Here is a 12,870-nt window from a genome sequence, read left to right as displayed (position 1 = left end):
AGACAAGGATGCCCATTCTTACCATTGCTATTCGATGTAGTCATGGAAATTTTAGCCAGAGCCATTAGAGAAGAAAAATCAAAATGACACAAATTGCGAAGGAAGAAGTCAAACTATCTTTATTTGCAGATGACATGACTCTATATATAGGGGATCCAAAAAACTCCTTTAAGAGACTATTGGAACTCATAGAAGAGTTTGGTAAAGTGGCAGGATATAAAATCAGCACACAAAAATCAATAGCCTTTATGTATGTAGACAGTGCCACAGCTGAAAAGAACTAAGATCAATCCAATTCACAAAAGCTACAAAACAATCAAATACCTTGGAATAAATTTTAACCAAGGATGTCAAAGAACAGTACAATGAAAATTACAAAACATTAAAGAAATAGAAGATAGAAAAAAAAAAAAATGGAAAAATCTTCCACGTTCATGGATTGGAAGAAGTACTATTATCAAGATGTCCATACAACCAAAAGCCATTTACAGATTCAATGAGCTCCCAATCAAAATACCAAGGACATTCTTATCAGATATAGAAAAAAATGATGCTGAAATTCATATGGATATACAGGAGACCCTGCATAGCTAAAGCAATCTTATATAACAAAAATAAAGCCAGGGGCTGGTGCTATGGCACAACGGGTTAATACCCTGGCCTGAAGCTCTGCATCCCATATGGGCACCAATTCTAGTCCCGGCTGCTCCTCTTCCAATCCAGCTCTCTGCTGTGTCCTGGGAAAGCAGTAGAAGATGGCCCAAGTCCTTGGGCCCCTGCACCCACATCCTGGCTCCTGGCTTCATATTGGCACAGCTCCGCCCATTGCGGCCATCTGGGGAGTGAACCATCGGATGGAAGACCTCTCTCTCTCTCTCTCTTTCTTTCTCTCTTTCTCTCTCTGCCTCTCCTCTCTCTGTGTAACTCAGACTTTCAAATAAATAAATAAAATCTTAAAAAAAGCCAGAGGCATCACAATACCAGATTTCAAGACGTACTACAGGGAAAACAGCCTGGTACTGGTACAAAAACAGATGGATAGACCAGTGGAACAGAATAGAAATGCCAGAAATCAACCATGCATCTACAACCAAGTTATCTTTGACAAAGCAACTAAAATCAATCCCTAGGAAAAGGACAGTCTCTTCAGCAAATGGTGCTGAGAAAACTGGATCTCCGCTCTCTACATGCAGAAGTGTGAAGCAAGACCCCTACCTTACCCCTTACTCAAAAATCCACTGAAAATGGATCAAAGATCTAACTGTACCACCTGATACCAACAAATTCTTAGAGAACATTGGAGAAATCCTGCAAGACATTGGCGTATGCAAGGAGTTCTTGGAAAATACCCCAGAGGCACAGGTAATCAAAACCAGTGTTCACAAATGGGATTGCATCCAGTTGAGAAGCTTCCGCACTGAAATTAGAAATGCCAGAAAAGAAATACCAAAGTGAAGAGGCAACCAACAGAATGTGAGAAGTTATTTACAAACTATGCAACTGATAAAGGATTAATAACCAGAATGTATAAAGAGATCAAGAAACTCAACAAGAACAACAACAACAACAAAAACAGTTAAGAAATGGGCAAAGGACTTGAACAGGCATTTTTCAAAAGAGGAAATCCAAATGACCAACAGACACATCAAAAAATGCTCAGGAACACTAGCCATCAGGAAGATGCAAATCAAAACCACAATGAGGGGGGCAGCGCTGCAGCGCAGTAGGTTAAGCCTCTGCCTTTGCACCTGCATCTCATGTGGGCACCAGTTTGTGTCCTGGCTGCTCCTCTTCCAATCCAGCTCTCTGCTTATGGTCTGGGAAAGCAGTGGAAGATGGCCCAACCTCTTGGGCCTCTGCACCCTTGTGAGAGACCTGCAAGAAGCTCTTGGTTCCTGTCTTCGCATCAGTTTAGCTCCGACCATTTGGCCATTTAGGAAGTGAATCATTGAATGGCAGATCTCTCTGTCTCTCCCTCTCTGTGTCTATAACTCTGCCTCTCAAATAAATAAGTAAAATCCTAAAAAAAATACTACTATGAGGTTTCTCACTTCACCCCATTAGAATGGCTTTCATGCAGAAATGAGCAAACAAATGCTGGGAAGATGTGGGGGAAGAGGTACCCTAATCCACTGTTGGTGGGAATGTAAATTGGTACAGCCACTATGGAAGACAGTACAGAGATACCTCAGAAATCTGAATGCAGACCTACTATGTGACCAGCCTGGGAATTTACCCAAGGGAAATGAAATCAGCATATGAAAGAGTTATCTGTACTCCCATATTTATTGCAGCTCAAGTCACAATAGTTAAGATATGGAATCAACTCAAATGCCTGTCAACTGAAGACTGGATAAAGAAATTATGGGATGTATACACCATGGAATACTACAGAGCAGAACAAAAAATGAAATCCTGTCATTTACAACAAAATGGATGAAACTGGAGAACATAGTTAGTGAAATAAGCGAATCCCAAAAGGACTAATACCATATATTCTCTCTGACCTGTGATAACTAGTAGAGCATTTAAAAAGTAATCTATAGAAGTGAAATTAACAGTTCAAAATGCAATGACTTTGAACAGCCCTTGTCTCAACTGTTGAGGAACAGTTTTTTTTTTTTTCATACAATTTGTTGAACTGTAATCATATGTATAAAGTTAATTGAAAATAAATATTAGTAAAAAACAAGTGGGAATAGGAGCAGCAGTTGGAAGAGGGGTGGAGAGTGGGTGGAAAGGAGAAATGGGTGGGAAGAATCACTATGTTCCTTACCAATTTTGTATTTATGAAATGCATGAAGTTTGTATTCCTTAAATAAAAGGTTTCTGGGGGTTGGGATGAGGAAGAAATAGAGAAGGATGTTCCTTGTGGTGTCATTAACAGTTCCAAAAATCCAGCAAGTGACCCAAATGCTCATTGGTTATCCACCATGGTTTCTAACCGAGGAGGTTTTTCCTGGGAGCATTTGGGTTATTACCATTTAGAGTTAGACAAGGGAGACCCTGCTTAGACATTGAGTGAATTGGAGCCAAGTGAGCTACCAGTCTTGCTAGCCTCTTCTAGAATACCAGTAGCATCCCCATTGAGAACACTGGCACAGAATCCATATGATAAGCTAAGTAGTCATTTAAAAAGGTAGATGTTAATGACATAAAAGGTATCCAGATATTAGTAGAGACGTATGTTGCAAAATGGTGTATTTACATAAATTTACTTAAAATGATCGTTAAGAAGGATAACGGTCTTCAAAAAGTTTATGGAAAATGTGTGATTATGAAAAACCTATGCATAGATTTCAAAAAATTTTTTTACAAAATGTATTTATCTTTTAATGCTACTTTCAAACAAACTTTTTAAAGTCACTCATGTTAGTATATATATGTCTCAGAAAATAGTTTTTGAAAAAATAAGTACCAAACTGCTAATAGTAGTTAACTTTTTTTAAAAAAAAATATTTATTTACTTGAAAGTCAGTTACACAGAGAAGGAGAGGCAGAGAGAGAATGAGAGATTGAGGTCTTCCATCCACTGGTTCACTCCCCAGATGGTCACAATGGTTGGAGCTGCACCAACCCAAAGCCAGGAGCCAGAAGCTTCTTCCAAGTCTCCCACATTGGTACAGGAGCCCAAGGACTTGGGCTATCTTTTACTGCTTTCCCAGGCCATAGCAGAGAACTGGATTGGAAGAGGAGCAGCCAGAACTCAAACCAGCACCCATATGAGATGCCGGCATTGCACGTGGCGGCTTTACCCACTACACCACAGCGTCGGCCCCAATAGTAGTTAACTTTTAGTGATGTAATTATAGGTAATGTTTACTTTCTACGATATTTATTTTTATAGTGCTTTATTTTATTAGATTCAAGTGTACCTTTTTAGATACCAAAAGGCACCAGAGAGAGCAAATGACTACGAAAGCTTATTTTTTAGGCCTGTTTTGAAACTATGGCTTTATTTCCATATAATGAAGTGTCAGATTCTATGAAGATTCTGGTGATTGGCATAATTTTCCTATTTAAAGTTTTAAGAATAATTAAACATTTAAAAATTAAATATTTGATAAATTATGTTTTGTGATTTTTCTTTTATTTTGATACTTTGAGAAGATTAAACTAAATCTGTCTTTCTGTAGGACCCACATGTTGATTGTTATTCAATGTCATCTATCAAGGTTCAGTTAGGTTTGGACAGAGATGCTCTGGTTGGACTAGCAATTCTTCTTGGCTGTGATTATCTCCCAAAGGTGAGTTGAAATCCTAATTGTGTCTTGTTGGACACATGCTGGACAAATGTGAACAGAATATGGTGATGTAAAAATCTAATTTAAAATAGAATTTTACATATAATGAGCGATTCAGCCACTAAAACAATAGCATTTCAGATGACATTAAAAAGCTGACTAGTGATGCTAGATATTTTAAATGAGAATAAAAATGTAGTACCACAGTTTGAATCTCAGTAAATCTTTTTTCTGTATTAAGAGATTCACATTCAAATTTGACTACCTTTTTAAGGAAATATAGGCATTATTATTTTCTTGTATTATGCTAATATTAGTTTCTATCACTATTTTGTCTATAATTTAGTTTTCATGTCCATTGTAGCTTTCCAGCTGTGCACATGCTCAGTGTTGTTATTACTGTTGCTAAGCAACTTGAGTACTGTAGTAAGGCATTCATACCTGCGTGGCTCTGAGCATTGCACTGGTTTTGTTGATGAACATATTTTATGTATCTCTTAAGATGTACAATATAGTGCCTTGCAACAAGTGGGTAACATAAGTGAGTGATGATTAAAAATCAGGAAAACAACCCCATTTTCTGAAATGCAATGTGCAAAAGTATAAAAATGACTGGCACTGCTATATAATTACCTCCCTTGGTATCCTTGCAAATCTCTCATTTTCCTATGCTCCCAAGAGAAGTAGAAGGAAGAATGCCATATAATTTTTCTCCACCTGGGGTTTGAATTAAAAAAAATGGTAAAATTATTAACCCTCGTTTCTAATTGATGCCATTAGTGACCAAATAGAGAAGTCAGCAATTTCTTTTAAATAAGCAAGAAAAGAATGCAGGAAGAAAACTTCTGAATACCACATTAAGTATTTTATTATAATTATCCTGAAAAAGAAAATCACCATTTCTCATATAATTATATCATAATTAAAAACTAGAAACAAGCCAGTGTTGAATTTAAGAAAAAAATTGCCAAATTAAGCTCACAGAAACCAGCTTCAACTATGACATTGTTTATGTTAAACATTATCCTTAGCTATTTTGACATTGTCCTTTATAACTGAAGCTGCTACTTCTACACTGTTCTACTCAAAGATTTTTAAGACCAGGTACTAACATGATATGCCTTCAGAATATTACAGATGTAGCTAAATGCAAATACAAGAGGGGCAATAAATCTAACTAGCCTTGCCTAAGACAGGCTGTAGAGATACAGTAGTGTTCTGAGCGCCCTCTGCTGTGCCATGGACTAGCTTTTTAGTAGCTGGATCCCAGGATAGGTGGGCTGGCAGCAATTCAGTTTACAGATGCAGGCAGCCCTGAACAGTGGCTTTTATTTAAAGATTCAATTTAAAAGAGAAATAGTGACATGAACATCCATGTATGTATATAGTTTGTATGTATTGGAAATTCATGCTTGTTTTTAATTAAGTTTTTACTTTGAAGATTTAACTTGGAACTCTATTCTCATCTGATGTCTAGATCATTAAATACTAAATGTTCATATAATTAAGTGAACTTGCTTTTTCCTGATTAAAAATACCACAAAGTTGAGTCAAATTAAAATATTCTCAAAATAATTAACATAATAAAGGAAAGCCTTCTAAAATTATGTCCCTTCCTTCCCTAAAATAAACATTGTCAGTGAATTAATATATAATTCTGAATTTACTGTTTACATAGATTAACAGGTAATTGTTATTTAATTTTAAAATCCAAATCATATCCTATACTTTAATCGTACAAGTTTTGTTTAACATATAACACTCTATCTTGCACATTTTTTCTATCATTACATAGTTGTTTCATTCATTCTTTCATCTGTGCCTTCTCCCATTGAATTAATGTAACACACACTTTACTTTACCTTTCTCTAGCGACTAACATGATTTTTTTCCCCCACTTTCTGAAAGGGAGTCCCTGGAGTTGGAAAAGAACAAGCATTAAAACTTATACAGATTTTGAAAGGGCAAAGTTTACTTCAGAGGTAACTACAAATTATTTTCCTTGTGACATTGAACTTTTATTCTTATTGAACCTGAAAGTGAATATTACAGAAAGATTATGTCTCCATAAAAACCTTGTAATTTTAAACTAGCATATATTTTCATTTAAAATAATTTATTTTCACTTATTCTGAAGTTTTCCAAAGAGAGGATGAGACTGCAAGTTCTAATTTTACTGTATTTACTTAACTATATTATTAAATCACTGAACACACCTTATACAATGTCAGATACATATATTTATAACCGCGGGCGCTTTGCTGCAGGCTATTTTAGACTATTTTACCAACAAGTAAAGCTAAGAAATAATTTTGTATTTAAGAGTGATATTGTATTTACTTTCTGTAAATGAAATGTCTGTGACATGTTGTAAATATTTAATAATAAGGATCACTTGATCAAAATAGTTGTTTTACATTCTTTGTGCATTTACTGAGACATTCATTCTGATTCAGACTCTGCAATTTGAAGATTGAAGATAAACACATTATTTGAAGTTCATAAACTATTCTATTTACTCTTTTTTTTTTTTAAGATTTATTTATTTGAAAGTCAGAGTTTAAAAGAGAGAGAGAGAGAGAGAGGTCTTCCATCCTCTGGATCACTCTCCAAATGGCCGCAATGACTGGAGCTGGGCCTATCTGAAACCAAGAGCCAGGAGCTTCTTCCAGGTCTCCCACGTGGGTGCAGGGACCCAGGCACTTGGGCCATCTTCTGCTTTCCCAGGCCATGGCAGAGAGCTGGATAGAAAGAGGAACAGCCAGGACTTCAGCTGGCACCCACAGAGGACACTGGCATCACAGGTGGCAGCTTTACCCAGTATGCCACATTGCCAACCCCTAATACTCTCTTAGAAACATATGAATTATGTTTATTTGATGAAAGCAATGGTTTGTAATTAGTATGAATTGCGGTAATGTATAAAAGAAAGTAACTAGGAGACTAGGAAACTCAAAACAGTCTTTGCCTCCAATAGATTTGAAATGGTGAGCCCTGTAAAGAAGCGTTGAGTGGTAGACTGAAGGCAGAATTACCATGAAAACTATTTCAAATTGCTTTTTCCTATAAGGCTCCTGTTTCAGCTGTAACTATTGATAGATCTAGAACTTCATCAGCAAATCCTTATTGACATCAGTGATTGCTGCACCCAAGCAAGAGAAAGGGTGCACTTGGGCAGGAGCGTAAGCTAAGGAACCACTTGGGAATTAGGAAGAGTTATAAAAAGAGTGAAAAGCAAGCAAATAGGGTACTTGGCTATTTCCAAACCATTCTTATTGAAGTGGCTTCAGAAAATATGAACTCTGTCAACTTTAAATGAGGGATTTTCTTAACACTTGAAAATAATGATATATTTATTTTATAATTATCTTATAATTATTGTTATAATTATATTATTCTGATTTTATTCACTTAGATTGACTTTTCCTGTACTTAATTTCACTTATCCAGAAGTAATTAATGCTAATTTTTAGCAAGCTTGTAGATAACATGTTAGAAACTCTAGCAGCTAAATAATAACTCGAAGTAGCAGATACTGTGCAGTAAACTGTTTTTTATTAAAACTTTACCTCCTGTAAGTAAAGGAACATAATTAAAACATCTAGGTTTATGATTAGTGCCTAACTGGGACTTGGTGGTTTTGTGTTATCCTAGATCTTTAGCCAGAAAGTAAAATTAATGTTCATGTAGAAGAAATCTTTGCGGTAATACACATTTTTCTTAAAATTGTTCATGTAACAGGTAATGTTTTGCTATTTGCATAAGAGATCAGGAAATGATATTCAAATGATGTAGAGAGTTACAGAGAGAGGTAGAGAAATAGAAAGAGGTCTTCCATCTGCTGGTTCACTCCCCAAATGGCCGAAATGGTTGGAGCTGAGCCGATGTGAAGCCAGGAGCCAGGAGCTTCTGGTCTCCCATGTGGGTACAGGGACTCAAGCAAGGACTTTGGCCATCCGCTGCTGCTTTCCCAGGCGTGTTAGCAGGGAGCTAGATTCACCCATATAGGATGCCAGTGCTGCAGGCCAGGGCTTTAACCTGCTGTGCCACAGTGCCAGCCCCCAGTAGTTTTTTCTTTTTTTAAGTTTTGTTTTTGTTTTTGTTTTAATTTATCTGAAAGGCAGAGTTGCAGAGACAGAGAGATCTTCCACTTGCAGGTTTACTCCCCAGATGTCCGCAACAGCTAGGACTGTGCCAAGCCAAAGCCACGAGCTTAGAGCTTCTTCCAGTTCTCCCAGCATGGGTGCATGGGCCCAGGGTCATTTTCCACTGCTTTCCCAGGTGCATTAACAAAGAACTGGATCAGAAGTGGAGCATCGGGGTCTCTAGGCTGCAGCTTAACTGGCTATGCTGTAATGCTGGCCCCCTTAAACCTTTTTTACCCAGAAGCTTAGTGTTGTATTTTGCTTTATGTTACTCTTTACTCTTATTTCTGATATAGAGAAATGTTTGTGTATATGATTGTTTTACACTCTGGCACACTCAAAAGATAAAAATAAGATGTACAAATAATTTGCTTTATGTATTTTTGTCCTATTTATGTTTTTGAAAAGAACAGACTGAATTGATACATATCTATACATTTATATGGCCATATTGGTATATGGATATACCCACATACAAACACATTTTCTCTCTTGAAATTCTGTTTTTGGGGCTACTTTTAAAAAAAAAATGTATTTGTTTATTTGAAAGTCAGATTTACCAAGCAAGAGAGCTTCCACCGACTGGTTCACTCCCCAGATGGCTGCAACGGCAAGTACTGCGCCAGGCTGAAGCCAGGAGCTTCATGCAGGTCTCCCAGGGGCCCAGACACTTGATTCATCTTCCGCTGCTTTTGCGAGGCCATTAGCAGGGTGCTGGATAGGAAGTGGAGCAGCTGGAACTTGAACCAGCACCCATATGGGATGCAGGCAGCGCAGACAGCAGCTGTACCTGCTACACCACAACAGCAACCCCTGAGGCCACATTTAAAACTTGGAGGATTTTCACAGACTAGGCCAGCTATCTGCTACCAAAGGAAAAATAATTAGGCAGGTGAAAGGAAATAGAAAGGCTGACACTTGCGAGCATGACATTTTTGTAACCTTTATTTTTTTAACCACTTTCCATTAAAGGTTTGATCAGTGGAATGAAAAATCTCACTCTAATCCACAACCAGCTGTCACTAAGAAACTGGCTCATTGCTCTGTGTGTTCCCACCCAGGTAAGGAAACATAGGGAATAGCTCTAATTACTGGTGTCGGATACCCATGTTTTCATCCCTGCTCTCAGTACTTTTTACATACCATGCTAATAACACCGAGAAGACTTTTATACTGTCTTCTCCCCAGGACTGGGAAGGCCTTGGACCTAGAAATTGTGTTATATATACATAGTAGGTACTCAATTTTTTGTTAAATGAAATAATATGATATAAATAGAAGTATAGTTTGAAACTATGCTATTAAATTGCTTAGATCTTAAAATTATCTTATTGTCAAGCCTTACAGAAAGTACTAAAGTACTAAACCCACTTCCTTTTATATCATTGATTTGTATGTGTTAACTTAAATGATTCTTCATTACCCTATAATGCATTTTTATTGCATATGAAGAAATTATGTAAAACTAATTTCTAATACATGCTCATGATTTTTGAAAGTAGCTTGGATCTTCACATCTTTATGAAACGTGTGTGGTGAGAAAGGCCTTTCACTCAGAAAAGATTAGGAAATCATAATAGCTTATCTCTTTTTTTTTTTCTTTTTTGACAGAGTGGACAGTGAGAAAGAGAGACAGAGAGAAAGGTCTTCCTTTGCCGTTGGTTCACCCTCCAGTGGCTGCCACGGCCGGCGTGCTGCGGCCGGCGCACTGCACTGATCCGCAGCCAGGAACCAGGTGCTTCTCCTGGTCTCCCAGGCAGGTGCAGGGCCCAAGCACTTGGGCCATCCTCTACTGCACTCCTGGGCCATAGCAGAGGGCTGGCCTGGAAGAGGGGCAACTGGGACAGAATCTGGCGCCGCAGGCGGAGGATTAGCCTATTGAGCCGCGGTGCCGGCCTTATAATAGTTTATCTCTTAAAAAGAGTTCTTTACTTGTCTTAATATGCTTAATTAACATTGTTAAATTACAGATGAAATCATGGGGAAAAAAGAAATGCCTTTTTTTTAAATGATGCCGTCATGCAGTTTTTTGATATCTTACAAATGACAGTTTTAGATCATATCAAATAGGTCTGCTCTTCCATATTCTCAAAACAGTGTTGAAGGTAATCATGCTTTCCTTTCAAAGCAAACTGGGGGCTTAATAACAGTGCAGTCTTTTGTTTTTGTTTTTGTTTTTTAAGATTTGTTTATTTAAAAAGCAGAGTGACACAGAGGGAAGGGGAAAGAGAACAGAGATCTTCTGTCTATTGGTCCGCTCCACAAACACTCTACAACAGCCAGGACTGGGCCAAGCTGAAACCAAGAGCAATGAGTTACATCCTGGTCTTCCATGTGGTTAGCAGGGACCCAAGTACTCAGGCCATCATGCACTGCTTTCACAGCTGTGTTAGCAGAGAGCTGGATCAGAAGCCAAGCAACCAAGACTCAGACTGTCATTCTGATATGGGATGCCATTGCAAACAGTAGCTTAACCTGTTGTACCACAGCACTGGCCCCCCTTGCAAAGTCTTATTAACTTGTTCATGTTCCAGGCAACCTTCAAAAGTAACTATACAAACAACTTAGATAGACACTTGCAAGGGCAATTAATTGTTATATTGTTTAATATGCTCCTTGAAGAAATCATTTATTCTATTAAGTAAATCATAATTTTTTGCTACTAATCACATTTTACTTTCTCTTGCATACATAAACCAAGAAGTTTTCCATTATTGATTATTAAAATGTATAATTTTGTTATATGTTAACACTTTCTGATAGAATAATTTTTTGAAGTGTTGTGACTGTGAAAGCACAGGATCTGCATTATCCTGAGAATTACAGTGGTGTCTATTACTCTATTCAACCTAAATTTTGCCATTTGTATGTGTTAGGCTTTGTGCTAGATGGCATTAAATTTTTTAAAAAATGGATAATGGCAAAAAAAAAGTGTATATAAAGACAAATTGGAAAGTTGGTGAAAGTCCTATTTCTTGTGTTTCTAAAGGTTCACCTAAGGATCATGAACGGAGTGGGTGCAGATTATGTAAGAGCGATAGGTATTGTGAACCACATGATTATGAATACTGCTGTCCTTGTGAGTGGCATCAAACAGAATGTAATAGGCGGTTAACTGGAGTAGAGGACAATATTAAAAAGTAAGTTTTTGTTCTTCTGGTATAAGCCATGTAAATGCCTATACTTGAATTATTTTCACATAGCCGTCCCCACATGTCTAGATGGGTCACATGTTTCACAATTTAATTTTTTAATTCTGTTAATAAATTCATCTATCCCGAATAGTAGAAATTTAATAGTCAAAGAGAAGCTCGATGGCTGTTTCAGATACTGTACATGGACACTTTTCATTAGCTGTGAGGAGACTGGATGAGATGATTTCAGAGTCTGCCTACCGTTGCCTAGTGGTAATAATAACGTGAATTTAATCTATTTTCAGGAAAGCTTGCCGTTGTGAAGGATTCCCATTCCAAGAGGTAATCACCAGTAATCCAGCTATGTGTTTTTTTCAGAAGTTTTTTAAAAATTTTTGAAGTCTTAATTTCTGTTTTCTTTTTATTCAAGGTTATTCAAGAATTCCTTTTGAACAAGGATAAATTGGTGAAGGTAATCAGGTACCGAAGACCTGATTTGTTATTGTTTCAGGTATCTGAAAATAAGTTATTTGTTTACAGTATGAAGCTAGATTCTGGAAAACTAAGATGAGATATTCACTTTGTTCTGAGAAGAGGTTTAAAAATTAAAATAGATGGATATTGATGTCCCCTATATTTTTCAGCAGTTATTTCTAGTCTTCAAGTCATGGCCATACTTTATAGACTATAAGACAAACCACGATTATGTTTTTCTTTAGAAAATGCCTTAATTAACATATAAAGATGTCTTGTATCCAGGGATATGCTGGGAAGACAAAGCTTGTAACAAGAATGTCGGTATCAAATATATTACTGTTCAGGGCAGTAGATAATAGTTCACAAAACATTGGGATTTGAAATTGGTGCCTAACTGTAAATTTGGACAGGCTTCCATTTGCAGTGTGACCCTGCATGTGTATTATCCTCAAAATATAATATCTCATGAAGTGACCCTGAGGATTAAATGAGATTATTTGTTTGAACCCTTAATATAATGGCTAAGGACATAGAATGACTCAGTAAACTACTTGTAGCTTACCCTGCCTTCAGTCATGTTAATAATGGCATGTAACATTTGTTGCATTCTTAAAATTTGCTGTTATATGTAATACATTGTATATAATTTCAATCTTCAAGAACTATGAGCAGAGCTGTATTTGTCTTCAGTTTGCATATGGAGATACTAAGGTTAAAAGAGGTTAAGTATGGCCGGCGCCGTGGCTCAATAGGCTAATCCTCCGCCTTGCGGCAGCGGCACACCAGGTTCTAGTCCCGGTCGGGGCGCCGGATTCTGTCCCGGTTGCCCCTCTTCCAGGCCAGCTCTCTGCTGTGGCCTGGGAGTGCAGT

General features: G+C 37.3%; 1 protein-coding gene across 2 annotated transcripts in view; it reads left to right on the top strand.

Annotated features, from left to right (window-relative positions):
* Positions 1 to 12,870, top strand: part of GEN1 (GEN1 Holliday junction 5' flap endonuclease) — a 39,304-nt gene that overhangs the window by 15,367 nt on the left and 11,067 nt on the right. For both annotated transcript variants that reach the window (XM_002710039.5, XM_070069746.1), the window contains exons 5-10: positions 4,137 to 4,247; positions 6,153 to 6,226; positions 9,362 to 9,450; positions 11,379 to 11,529; positions 11,829 to 11,865; positions 11,954 to 12,034. In XM_002710039.5, coding sequence (XP_002710085.2) covers positions 4,137 to 4,247; positions 6,153 to 6,226; positions 9,362 to 9,450; positions 11,379 to 11,529; positions 11,829 to 11,865; positions 11,954 to 12,034 — 543 coding nt within the window. The remainder of the gene's footprint in view (positions 1 to 4,136; positions 4,248 to 6,152; positions 6,227 to 9,361; positions 9,451 to 11,378; positions 11,530 to 11,828; positions 11,866 to 11,953; positions 12,035 to 12,870) is intronic.

Source organism: Oryctolagus cuniculus, chromosome 2 (assembly GCF_964237555.1).
Source record: "Oryctolagus cuniculus chromosome 2, mOryCun1.1, whole genome shotgun sequence".
Taxonomy (NCBI): domain Eukaryota; kingdom Metazoa; phylum Chordata; class Mammalia; order Lagomorpha; family Leporidae; genus Oryctolagus; species Oryctolagus cuniculus.
The sequence above is the reverse complement of the archived record's forward strand: the minus strand, read 5'-3'. Positions and strand labels throughout refer to the sequence as shown.